The sequence below is a fragment of the Lolium perenne genome, chromosome 5 (genome assembly GCF_019359855.2).
Source record: "Lolium perenne isolate Kyuss_39 chromosome 5, Kyuss_2.0, whole genome shotgun sequence".
NCBI classification, from domain to species: Eukaryota; Viridiplantae; Streptophyta; class Magnoliopsida; order Poales; family Poaceae; genus Lolium; species Lolium perenne.
In genome coordinates this window covers 254,937,730-254,951,746 of record NC_067248.2, presented here as the reverse complement: position 1 = coordinate 254,951,746, position 14,017 = coordinate 254,937,730, and the positions used below count along the sequence as shown (strand labels likewise).

The following is a 14,017-nucleotide window of genomic DNA, read 5'->3' as shown; positions in this document are numbered from 1 at the left end:
GTGTAAAAATATTGAGATAGGGGCTTTCAATAGAAGTTGTGCAAGCCATATAGCTGTGATTTTTTTCCCGAATATGTGGATGACCACGGCTCCGCAAGGGATGGAATTGGGATATATGCCAAACATTATAAACCCAAAAGTCTATATCTTAGCATGAAAGCTTCCATATGTTTACTGCAAAGTGGTTTTCATTGTATACATTCTCCAATTTTTTGGCCCTCTTTAAAGATGCAGCATGTGGGGAGACATTTCAAATGGGGAAACCGGATATTATCATTCATGAGATTTTTATTGTTTAGGTTTTTATCTTTGAATGTGTTCATTGTTTATTTTTGTAATTCTATGAATATTTTCATCGTTTATGGATTACAATACACAACAAGTTCTAAAACTATTTGAGGGGTGCCAACTCAGTCCTATTAATACGAAAAAGCAGATCCAAGTCCAAAATTTGCTAAGTGTGTCATGGAAGCACCTATTGGCACCGTATAAGCTTTGACTTGCTTGTATGATAGGTTGACCATGTCCATGTGCCAATTCTATAAAAGCATGAATGATACAGGAGGAGGTGAGCTGCTGCAACAACAGTCCTCACGGGAGAGCCCGTCACTTTGTGCTACATATGGCGTGCGGGACAAGGCTGCAGCCCATAGAGACAGATATGGACACGAAGGCCGAAAAGAGCACATAATCAGGAAGGGCACAAAATAGAAGAAATATCTTTGTAAGGAGTTTTATGTAAAAATTGCCATTTGGCAGTAGTCAACATGCCCATGCTACAAGAGCACCTAGAAGCTGATGTGGCATCGACCTTAGGTGACACACTTTGTAAACTTTTTAGGACTTAGATATGCATTTTCATACTAGTAGGACTAATACGACTGCCCTCAAATAGTTTAGAACTTGTGGTGTATTTTACTCTTGTTCATGAGGTTCTGGAGTTTCCTACTAGAATTTCCTGACTCATATAGGTGAGGTAGTGGAGATAAACAACTTCAGTCATGAGTCATGGACGTTCAATTCTTTGTGTTGATATTCACACGGGAGCTGAGAATCCGTAGCGACCCAGAACACAAGAAAAGTCTACACCAACCTCCCGGAAAAGAATCTACAGTACATCTAACCGACACACAGGAGAACTTTACGTAATCCACCAGACTGAAGCCATTTGTACTCTTGCTACTCGTTGCATATATATTCCCTCTTGTGTGGAAATACAATTAATTGACCTTTTCAACCGACAGGCGACGGGGATTACAGAATGGAAGAAGAAAAATACTCTGGTTGTGGCGACGAGCTAGGCTGGTTTTGTGGAAACTCAATTCGAAGCTGCAGGGTTGGGTTGGTGACGGCGGCTTTGTTGTGTAGTAGTGTATCTCGGTTCGTTCCGCCAAGTCGCAGTTGAAGATCGATGCTGGGTAGGGGAGTTGTACCTCCAATGTCTTGCTGAATATATTAATTACTCTATGTGCAGCACACGTACGGACGTACCTTTTCTACGTATGCGCGTTCCAATCTGGAACGGAACATGTCAAATGCTCCAGCCGGTTTGCTCACCGAGATATACACGTTAAGGAGGTGTAATTAACTATTTCGAGGGTTGCCTGTTTCAGCATGCATTTATGCGAACGTGCACAGTGAGTCTGCAATTCTGAACACGCAGCTGGCGTCGCACCTGAGTTACATTGTCTTATTTCTATTTACTAGTAAGCATGCACGTGCAATGCACGTTTCATAATTTATAATAGAATATCTATCAATTCCAAATACACATAAATGATAACTTGTTTTTCTTTTAGTGTGTCGTATGAAGCTATCAAATAGGAGTTAGTTTTCATATAATGAAATACCACGAAATAAGTATCACAATACATAGCAAAATATACTTGTTTAGAAATGGTGGATAAAATATCTCTCGTGAAATACTCCATAAAATTTAACAATAATCCACAAAATAACATGTATGATTACAATTTTTAATGGTACAAATAATAAAAATTTATGTGCAAGCTTATTTTGTTTGAATGGAAATTACAACGCATTGCCGACTAAAACCGCAGCTCGATTGTGTGCTACACACCAAGTACATCATTTTAGCTCGCTACTCAATGCACATCTGAATGGACAATGCCCAGCTCAGAAAAAAAAGGAAAATACGGATAAGCCCACACTCACTGTCCAGTCTCTTTCGTCAAGCCGCCACCGTCACCGACCTCCCCACCACCCGTCCTCGTCCAATCCAGCCGCCAGAGTGCCCAAGGAGGCGCTCGAGCTGGCATGCCCGGGGGCAACCCAACGCTAGGCGCCGACGGAGGGGAGGCCGAAACAATTTCAATTTCCGGCGACGACGTCGTCCTCGCCGGCGGCGGCGCCATGAACTTGTTCGCCGCTCGTGTTCGCGGAGCGGGGGCGGGGTCGAAGGAGGCGGGATCTGCAGGAGGCCAGGCGCTTCTGGAGCTTACGCCGCATAGGACGGCGGTGTGCCATCTAGTGCAGGTCTGCGCGTCGCCGGGGGCGCAGGAAGAGGGCCCCCTAGCCGGGCTGCCATTCCCGTTCGAGTCCGTCGCCCACCACAACGGCCTCGGGCTCTTCTTCTTCTCCCTCACCCAGGTACGCAGGTGGCGTGCGTGCGCAACTGAATAAGTGAATCAGCACATTGTGGTATCTTCATAAGTGGTTCTAATCTATTTGATAGGATGCCACACTGTTTCTAGTAAATGATGCAAAGGAGATTCAACAATTTTTCTAGTTCTTCTGAAGCTGTTCTGGAACCCCGAAGGTTAGTTATATTTTGTGTGCTCCCACTGTTTCTACCCTTTGTGAAAATCCACAGCAAGGTAACTTACATGAACTGTTAATATCTTCGCTGTAAATGATGTAGATAAAAAGTGCTATTGATGCAATATGAAACATAGATGGTCTTCAACGTACAGAGAAAGAAAATGTATCCAGGATTTACTTGACTGGCTTTCGCTAGCATTTGAATTTGAGGTAAATCGTTGCTTGCTCATTTATGTTCTGAATTGCATATGAGGTAATGGAAGAAGCAGCAGCTAATGCTTCTCCACATTGGTAGACAGGCAGAGTGTTCTGACATGAAAGCATGATTCATGCAGAGGAAGATGATGACTTCTATGAGCTTCAGGCCTGATGATTATTATAAGTTGTTTTCAAACAAGATGCAGGTAACTTACATGAACTGTTAATATTTTTTGAAAACATTGTCAGATTCTTAGTAAACATGTTAGGAATTTAGAGCCAACCCCAGCAAGACAGTCCAATTATTACTGACAAATTGCTAGAAAACGGGTGGCATGTAATAAGCAAGCCATCAGGTATTACAACTTTTTAGAACACATAAAACAAAAAAACACAAATTCAGGCTAATAACATTCATAACCCTTCATGGATGTTGATCCATAGTTCTAAACTGTGTATACAACTGGATGCCATCTTTTGGCTGACAAACATATGACAGTAATACAATTTTACGTTGTGGTTCAGCATCCCCTAAGTCCGAGTATGAGCCAACGATAATTACAACAGTAGCAGCAAACACCAACGTATCCTGGTGAAAAAGTAGTCGATCAACAAAAAAAATACAAAATAATATAAATAGATAGCAGTAGCATTAGTTATAAAATGAAGAGAAAAGACGGATCAATTAGCTGAACGTGCGCACCTCACATCCGAATTAAACAATCAGCTTTGAACAGCAAAGTAAAGATGATCTATATGGTTCAGCCTCATTAAAACCTGCAAATAAAAAAAATGTTGGATTTTAAAAAGTTGTTCTAGATACAACAACATAGATGAAAATAAACTTTAGAATAACGCACCTGCTTCATTCCTCTAAAACATCACGATAGACAATGTTTTTGGTGCTTTTCCCGGATTTATCAACCTCATTGTTCGGCTTGGCCAAAATCCGTGTCGTCTTTCTTGACACTCCCCTTGACAGTGCAACATATAGCTGTCCATGTGAGAATACAGGCTCGGGAAGGTAAATACCGACATTTGGTATGGTCTGACCCTGTGCCTTGTTAATGGTCATCGCAAAACTTAGGCGGACGGGGAACTGTTTTCTCTTTAGTTTGAAGGGAAGTGAGATGTCATCCGAGGGCGACATAGGGATCCTAGGAATGAATACCCTCTTTCCAGCATGCTGACCACCAACAATCTCAGCGTCGATTGCATTATCCTGGAAGGCTCTGATCATAAGCCGTGTTCCATTGCACAGGCCATTATGAGGGTCAAGGTTTCGGAGCAGAATGACCGGGCAGTTGACCTTTAATCTCAAAACATGCGGGGGCAAGCCATTTGGTGTGATCGAGTTCAAAAAGTCAATAGTGTAATTATTCTGGAAGTCATCCTCGGTTGAGTCGAAGCTATGATATAACCTTTCTTTGCCAGGAAACCTAGAAATCATCTTGTCATTTAGGTCATCCACATGCTCGTTCTTGGTCGAAAGGATTGCACGTGCACTCATGTATTCTCTTGATCTAGCATTGGCATGCAGAGACGGGAAGACATTTTCGATGAGCGTGTTTATAGCTTTTTCATCCTCGGTATATCTGATCACAATGTCGTCAGGGAGACGCACATAGTCATCGCCAATTGTCTCTTCTGTTCCATTGCCGATCTTCAGGAGATATTCGGAGAACCAAGGATCAGCTTGTGCCCGCATATTCCGCGTGAGGCGTATCTTACGTGTCTTCTCCCACAGATAGGATCTCAGAAGTGTTGCATCCGTGATCTGTGCTCTTGTCCCACGTGTCACAACAGGAAGGACCTGCCTGAAATCCCCACCAAAGACGACAACCTTCCCCCCAAACGGCAAGGGACATTCCATTATATCTTGGAGCGATCTATCAAGTGTCTCAACTGCTTGACGTTTGGTCATAGCAACTTCGTCCCAAATTATCAAGGACGCCTGTTTTAGCAACTCCACCGTACCACTTTGCTTTGTGAAACTACACATGCTGTTATCTTTGAGCTTGATTGGAATTTTGAACCTAGAGTGCGCAGTACGGCCTCCAGGCATTATCGACGCTGCTATACCTGATGTAGCAGTTGCGATCGCTATTAGGCCCATGGAGCGCACCTTCGCAAGCAATGCCTTGTATAAGTATGTCTTGCCAGTGCCTCCTGGACCATCAACGAAGAATATCTGGCCTTTTTTGTTCATCACATGATCCATTATATCATTGAAACCAATCAGTTGTTCACTGTTCAAACTGTGAAGTAGATTTAGATGTTCGTTGTCTGCGGTTAATTGCCTCTCCTCTACTACCTCTCTATACTCCGCGTCATAGGAACCATTGGTATCAACCAGATCTGGAAGTCCAAAGCTTGTAATATCCTTTCCCATGGATTGTAACATATCCCTGATATCTCTAAGGACCATTTGCTCTATTGCTGCCTCATTTGATTGATTAAGACGGTAATCCTCGGACATTGATGCTAGATGTTTGTCCCACATCTGTCGGATTTTTGTTGCCTCGCAGAATACAAGTATAGTCGCAAACAACCTTCTTAGGGCACAAGGCATCTGAAATGTGGCTGCCTCCGTCATGCAATCATCAATGGTCCTATCGTGCTCAATTAGGCCTAAGTGCTCACATGCCTGCCTAAAGGAATTGCATAGCTTGCCATTTACAGTTTTTAAACCGTCAAATGAAGTGGCTCCTCGGACATGACTTAGGAGCACACGCAAGTAGTACCTATCTCCTTCAGCAGGGTGTGCATACACAAGTCTTCCAATTTGCGATCTCTTATTTCTTCTATTCTGCCATTTCTTATTTCCAGCAATCCATCTGTAATGTTCTGGAAACTCTCTGTACAACCATTTCCGTGCTGCCGGAAACTTTCGGTTCATCTCAAAGTACTCGGTAAGCATGGACTTGGAAGAAGATGGTCGAGCAACAACATCTTCCAGATTTTCATAGGCATTAAATGCGACTGGATTCATGTTTGGCAAATGAAGTTGGAGTTGCAGCACTGATGGACTTACACCAAATAATTTATAACCATAAATCCGGTACATTGCATCTGGAGGAGATACAAAGCGTGCATCTCTATATTGTCGGATTTCATTGATGATTCCACCACTATTGATGATATCCTGCTCGCATGCAAAGGATGCTTTGTCATGACCTTTGTAGATGTACTTGAACAAGTACTTGACTGCCTTGATACTCGAGCATGCTTCGACATTAATGTGGCAGTTGTATCGCATAAGCAGAAAGGGGTTGTAAGGGACGACCCATCTGTTATCCAAATCTGCTCCTCTAATCCTGACTCCACGCCCGTTGTCCCTTCTTCTATAGATGGGATATGAGTCTTTCCCTTGCTGTGTGGCAGCGCAAAATTCTCTTGGATAATGAAACCGGCATTGGCCGTCAATCATGCAAGGATAGCTTTTCTTCAACTCACCACAGGGTCCGTGCAGCATGTGTTTGATGACCAAATCATGCAGAACAGGGTATTTCTCTTTGTCGGGTATCTCTGCAGATATCACCCGATCATAGTCATGTGGGGTCGCTAACTTGTTTTTTGCTTTCATGATTAGAAGTATATGTTCATGCGGGAGGCCTCGTTTCTGAAACTCAGTGACATGTACATAAGCTGCGACTTCTCCGACGTGCTTACCCTTAGTCAGCAAGTTCATCAAATCTCGCTGTTTCGCTTTGAATACTCTTGCCACAAGGTCTGGACGGTCTTGTGGCAATTGTCCAGGAAACAATTTCTCGGTTATCTCCTCCCAATACGGATTGCAAGTCATCGTGATAAAATAGTCCGGTTTACCCCACCGCTGAACTATTGCCATCGCATCTAGGAACCTTCGCTGCATATCACGGTCCCCGCCAGGAAATGTACGTGGAAGCACAATTCTCTTGCCAATCCGATCACCGCGTGACTCACCAGCAACGACGGTGTCAACAAGACCCTATAATGAAAGTATTTAAGGTTATAGAAAAGCATACAACATCTATATTATGCATCATAATAAACACAAGCATGTTACCTGGTAGAGGTCAGCGCGTAAAACCTTCTGATTTGCCGGCTTTGAGTACCAGTCAAGCCTCATAGTCTCGATTTTTATATACATGTCAACAGCCCACTGTTGGAAAAGGCGCCCCCCGAACAAGATTATGTTAAAAAGCTTCTTCCTGACCTGCAGTTTGAAGCAGTAGTATTCCCTCGCACTAACAAATTTCCTGGGTTTTGTTGCATTTTCCTCATTATCACCAAAATCCTCATCTGGGTTATCCTCGTCATCTAAAAAATTGTAAACAGATATATTTGTAAATTGTTTCGGACACACTTCTCATTTAAAGCTAGCAATTATGATCAAACCTTCAGGTAAATTAGTGGCATGGTCTTCATGCGGTGCGTCGTTACACACTGTTTCTTGCATCGTGTTATCATCTAAATATTGCTTGACAGCATTAGTATTCTAACATTAGACACATAAGAATATAATATTAAAATAAGAAATGGTGGCCAATACCTGAAGGTAAATCAGTGTCATTGTCTTCATGTGGTGCAAAATTCACAAATTGTTCTTGTCTAATCAAGTCATCATCTCCTAGACGGAAGAAAACATAAGCTTTCATCCATATCATTCATAAGTGTAAGTACGGAAATTAATAATGAACATCATACCTGTAGGTAACTCAAAGACTTGTTTTAGTTGTTCAACTGTTGAATGTTGGGTCGTGTTATCAGGTGGCGCAACAAATGGCATCCAACGATTCCAACCAGTCTCCCCACGTGGGAAGAATAGAGGATATGACAATGGGTCGTAACACCCATAGTATGCTCTAATATACAAGGGACGGTCTCCTTTTCCATGCACGACAACACTCCTGTCAAAGCAACCCATATTGCTGCCACCTGAGAAGTCGTTGGGGCATTGTACCTTCGTTGATCCAGTTTGATATCTGTGTTTATTGAGATCCTATATTCATCTAGATTCGGAACAGACCCAAGGCTCTTGAAAACCTGTGCATAAGGGTTCCGCTCTAGTATTTCCAAAATCGTTCGTATAACATCTATATTAAGATCTGGAGACCTCTTAACCCTGTGAACCAAGTTTTCATCTGTATCATAAATATAGAGCTGCAAATGTCGAGGGCCATTATCAGCTGCCACCAGATTATCAAGAGCATGGTACAACCCTTGAGATACCCGAAATGTATATACGACAGTTCTTGCAGCCGTGCTGACTCGACGATCAAGGGTGACTCCTAGACTTGTGAATGAGAAGTGCGAGTTGAAATACCGAATATTTTCTCGAAAATATTTAGCATCATCGTCCTCTTGACTTGTGAATAATCGTTTCAACTCTTCTGGAACCTCTGGAGTAACAATTGATACTCTTCCCTTTCTGCAGCAAAATGCAGGCCCCTCATACGGAAACCGTAATGCTCCACAATGTTGGCAGTCCGGTACCTTTCTTAGGACATGATGCTTTTCAGGTAGGTTCCGGTATATGAATTCCTCAGTATTTGCTTTCGGTATTGCTCGTGAAGGATGACTTTCCTTTTGATACGATTCAAAAGGAACATCTAGCACAAAAGTTTTTTTTTGTATAAATCAGGCTCATTCTAGAATGTGCATTTGAGTGTGCTAAAGTGGAAAATACAGCAATGAAATACCTTTTTCAGTAAACATTCTAGCTTCTTCGTCAGGCTCATGATGGTCTGTTGGTTCTCCACGTTGCACCGTCCCAAAGCAATCTAGAAGGTAATAAATTGGTCAAACATAATTGGTTTGGAGAAGAAGTTGAAGTGTGAACGAAAGAATATAAATGTACCGTATAAATTGGTTTCATGAACAATGGGCTCAAATATTCCATATGGATCATCATTTGGTCGTTGCCTACTATACGTGTTTTAGTAGACACAGGGCTGCCAATAGTAGTTGGCACAGTTTGAGTGGTTTGACCAGCATCTGGGTCTGTTTCAATCTCTCGGTTGTCATCATTAGATGGTATAATATGAGGTTGATTGGAGCCACTTAGAAGCTCTATGCCTGAATGAATGTACGAAAGAGAATTACGGTAAAGAACCTCCATTATTTACGGAAATTCATCTTGGCTCCCGGGAGCATTTGCTCCCGGATTTTTGGGGAGCAAATTTTGTTTTTCAAAACTTTTCAAAAAATTCTGAAAAAAATCATGCACGTACCTGACCATGGCACGCACCACCTTGTGAAATGTCGCTGCGAAATGTCATCGTATGCGTCCTGGGCAAAAATGACAAATTTCCAGATCTGAGATTCATATTTTTGGATCTCATTTCATGTCAGAAATTTGTCATTTTTGTCCAGGGCGCATACAATGACATTTTGCAACGAACTTTTACACGGTGGTGCGTGCCATGGTCAGGTACATGCATGATGTTTTCCGGAATTTTTTGACAAGTTTTCGATTTGTTTTAATTTTTCGGAAAAACCGGGAGCAAATGCTCCCGGGAGCCAAAACGCCTCCCTCCATTATTTAGCATTATAAATAAAACATATGGACTAACCAGCATCTTCATTTGTGCTTTCTGGGTTAGGTAGGTTGTCAACTGTACCGACTATGGGTATCTCAATCCCTGACAGCTGTGTGAGGGGCCCTGTATTGCCTATGTAAGATCCAGAGGAAAGCTGATTATAGTTATATTATTATTTAGAGCACGTATGTACGAACGCTGAATGGCAATACCTTGGGCATCATCCTTTGTGATGTTGGAAATTGTTTGCCTTGTAGTACGGACATGAGGCATAGCAACAGCTCTCTTTCGTCCAGCAATATGTTGCACCTGATACGCATCATTCCTGTGCAACCAATTGGATTCATCATCGTATGCTAGATTATTCTCCTTGTCACAAGAGATGCCTCCATGTGATTGACATGAATTTGGCATAATTGATATATCTGCAACAACATTGCAGATACCATTTCAGTACATATTATTGCATCAATATGCAAGTTAGGAAAAAACAATAAAAAAATTATGACATGCTTCATAACCTGCACGTGCTACTTTTTGTAGTTGGGTGACAGCCGATTGTGCTGTAGCTGGCGTGTGTGTAGCAGTGCCATCGTTGTTGAGGAGGGAAGCAACAGCTTTTTTCTGTTCACGGGATTGGCGTTGCCGTTTTTATATTTCATCCCTATTTTGTGCATACCGCTCTTTGTCCCTTTGCCTCCTTATCTCTTTAGGGTCTGCATATATGAGAAAACATATTAGTATCTTAATAAATTAGGGATGTATGCTGTCTAATTGTTGAATGTCATTACCAATGGTTATGGACACAGGTGTGTGTGTATCATCTTCATGGCCATTGCTGTCGGCTTTACCCACATCAACTTTACCCACATCAATTTTTATTTGACGGTGTCTCTTTAATATATTGTCCCTATTCTGTGAATACCTGAGCCTCTCTAGTTGCCTCTTCAGTTCTGTAGGGCCTGCATATATGATATGTTGTAGTTACAAATAAGTGTCACATCATTTACCTGTCTAATAGGCAGTATTTTTGACAATTACTTGAGCAGTGGGTGTTGCTGATGTCCTCAATTGTAGTACACTTCCCAGTGGGAGCGGCAGACATCGTAACATCATGAGATTGAACTGTATGAACATGTGTCATATTTAATCACCATGGAAATCATAAAAGTATGATGTAACCACAAATTATACGACATGTAAGCATGTAGTATCATGTCATCATTACTTGGGGACATGGGCAGGGGTGTATGCTCCACATTTTGCATGTCATTAAGAAGTGATGTTGAAGCCTGCTTATTTTGACGGGCTTGACGACGTCTTTTCTGAATTTCATCTTTATTGCGGGCATAATATTCTCTATCCCTCCGCCTCTTCAATTCTTTAGGGTCTGTATAGATACATAGAGAAAGTTAGCACCTCGTAGTGTTCATTATTATCGTAAAAGAAACAATACAGTGCAATATGGTGCTGATAGTTACCCAAGGAGTGGGTGTTGCTTATATCCTGAAATGGAGTGCGATCCTCCGCTCGATTGGAAGATGGCATACCGTGGATGTCTGTAAGTAATCCAATGTACTATATTAGAAGAGGGTTTGCCATTAGAAGAATTACAAACCCGTCCAATTATATATTTGTATGTATCTGAAACAATTTAAATTTATGATGCAAACAATGCCGAGATTAATCATTTTCATAGGCTGAAGCATGAGTATTTTTCTTTTGCAATTTACAATTGAAATCATTTTTTTCTGAACTTATAGGTCTTAAAGGTTGATGTTAGGCATGACAATCCAGAATGTTGTTGTATCCAGATCCGTACCAGGGAATGGAGAGTGAGGACATGGGTGGGGTTGAAGACATCCATCAGAAGGTTCGTGATGATTGGTTATTGTTTATGCATAGTGATAGTACTCCCAAACACAGTTATGGCTTGTAGCACGAATCAAATTTTGAGGGCGTTTCATACCTGAATGATTAGATGGGACTGTCAGGTACTTGAGAATCCAATCCAAATTTCGTCAGTGGGGAGATGTAGGAGGAGCGATGCAGGTTTGCGAGGTCACCTAGTTGAGAATCCAATCCAATTTGTCGTCAGTGGGGAGATGAAGGAGGAGCGATGAAGGTTTGCGAGGTCACCTTGCATGGAGTGGACGGAGCTGTGCAGGTATTCAAGTTCGCCGTGGAGGGAGAAGACGGGCTGTGCAGGACTGCGAGGTTGCCGTGCAGGGAGACGACGGGCTGGTGGTCAGCCTATGGCGCGGTGGCCAGGCAAGGCAGGCGGCGGGCTGCTGTGAAGCTTATGGCGCGGTGGCCAGGCAAGGCAGGCGGCGGGCTGCTCGGCAGCGTATGGCGCGGTGGCCAGGCAAGGCAGGCGGCGGGCTGCTCGGCAGCGTATGGCGCGGTGGCTAGGCAAGGCAGGAGGCGGTTGCTGTTCTGGACAGGAGATCCGCGGTAATTAATTTTTAAGTTTTGGAATGAAACTGCGTGATTAGAGGGATGTGGACGTGGGATTCCTATTTTGCAGAAAACATATTAGTATCTTAATAAATTAGGGATGTATGCTGTCTAATTGTTGAATGTCATTACCAATGGTTATGGACACAGGTGTGTGTGTATCATCTTCATGGCCATTGCTGTCGGCTTTACCCACATCAACTTTACCCACATCAATTTTTATTTGACGGTGTCTCTTTAATATATTGTCCCTATTCTGTGAATACCTGAGCCTCTCTAGTTGCCTCTTCAGTTCTGTAGGGCCTGCATATATGATATGTTGTAGTTACAAATAAGTGTCACATCATTTACCTGTCTAATAGGCAGTATTTTTGACAATTACTTGAGCAGTGGGTGTTGCTGATGTCCTCAATTGTAGTACACTTCCCAGTGGGAGCGGCAGACATCGTAACATCATGAGATTGAACTGTATGAACATGTGTCATATTTAATCACCATGGAAATCATAAAAGTATGATGTAACCACAAATTATACGACATGTAAGCATGTAGTATCATGTCATCATTACTTGGGGACATGGGCAGGGGTGTATGCTCCACATTTTGCATGTCATTAAGAAGTGATGTTGAAGCCTGCTTATTTTGACGGGCTTGACGACGTCTTTTCTGAATTTCATCTTTATTGCGGGCATAATATTCTCTATCCCTCCGCCTCTTCAATTCTTTAGGGTCTGTATAGATACATAGAGAAAGTTAGCACCTCGTAGTGTTCATTATTATCGTAAAAGAAACAATACAGTGCAATATGGTGCTGATAGTTACCCAAGGAGTGGGTGTTGCTTATATCCTGAAATGGAGTGCGATCCTCCGCTCGATTGGAAGATGGCATACCGTGGATGTCTGTAAGTAATCCAATGTACTATATTAGAAGAGGGTTTGCCATTAGAAGAATTACAAACCCGTCCAATTATATATTTGTATGTATCCGAAACAATTTAAATTTATGATGCAAACAATGCCGAGATTAATCATTTTCATAGGCTGAAGCATGAGTATTTTTCTTTTGCAATTTACAATTGAAATCATTTTTTTCTGAACTTATAGGTCTTAAAGGTTGATGTTAGGCATGACAATCCAGAATGTTGTTGTATCCAGATCCGTACCAGGGAATGGAGAGTGAGGACATGGGTGGGGTTGAAGACATCCATCAGAAGGTTCGTGATGATTGGTTATTGTTTATGCATAGTGATAGTACTCCCAAACACAGTTATGGCTTGTAGCACGAATCAAATTTTGAGGGCGTTTCATACCTGAATGATTAGATGGGACTGTCAGGTACTTGAGAATCCAATCCAAATTTCGTCAGTGGGGAGATGTAGGAGGAGCGATGCAGGTTTGCGAGGTCACCTAGTTGAGAATCCAATCCAATTTGTCGTCAGTGGGGAGATGAAGGAGGAGCGATGAAGGTTTGCGAGGTCACCTTGCATGGAGTGGACGGAGCTGTGCAGGTATTCAAGTTCGCCGTGGAGGGAGAAGACGGGCTGTGCAGGACTGCGAGGTTGCCGTGCAGGGAGACGACGGGCTGGTGGTCAGCCTATGGCGCGGTGGCCAGGCAAGGCAGGCGGCGGGCTGCTGTGAAGCTTATGGCGCGGTGGCCAGGCAAGGCAGGCGGCGGGCTGCTCGGCAGCGTATGGCGCGGTGGCCAGGCAAGGCAGGCGGCGGGCTGCTCGGCAGCGTATGGCGCGGTGGCTAGGCAAGGCAGGAGGCGGTTGCTGTTCTGGACAGGAGATCCGCGGTAATTAATTTTTAAGTTTTGGAATGAAACTGCGTGATTAGAGGGATGTGGACGTGGGATTCCTATTTTGCGTGGGATTCCTATTTTGCTATGTTGGTGATTGGTGAAGCATGGTCCGTCATTGTTAATTCGTAAGTGCACACCGGGCATGTATGTCAGTTTGAGAGATGTGGGCCTGATTATGCGGTGATGTTTGGTCTGTGGACAATTAGCGGGGTGTACGTAAGAAAGTTTATGTTTGCTCTTTTATTAGTAGTGGAGA

The 14,017-nt window shown here is 42.9% G+C and overlaps 1 protein-coding gene across 2 annotated transcripts; it reads left to right on the top strand.

Moving 5' to 3' along the window:
* Window positions 1-2,154: 2,154 nt before the first annotated feature.
* On the top strand, window positions 2,155-14,017 carry LOC127302772 (uncharacterized). Of its 2 annotated transcripts, XR_011745792.1 has the most exons (7): window positions 2,155-2,610; window positions 2,696-2,779; window positions 2,882-2,991; window positions 3,117-3,185; window positions 11,267-11,376; window positions 11,498-13,174; window positions 13,296-14,017. XR_011745792.1 is itself a non-coding variant. In XM_051333344.2 (2 exons), exons 1-2 carry the CDS (start codon window positions 2,278-2,280, stop codon window positions 2,747-2,749), a joined length of 387 nt encoding a protein of 128 aa, XP_051189304.1. In that variant the 5' UTR covers window positions 2,155-2,277; the 3' UTR covers window positions 2,750-2,779. The 2 variants fall into 2 exon arrangements, 1 of the variants encoding a protein (XP_051189304.1); XM_051333344.2 differs by lacking the exons at window positions 2,882-2,991; window positions 3,117-3,185; window positions 11,267-11,376; window positions 11,498-13,174; window positions 13,296-14,017.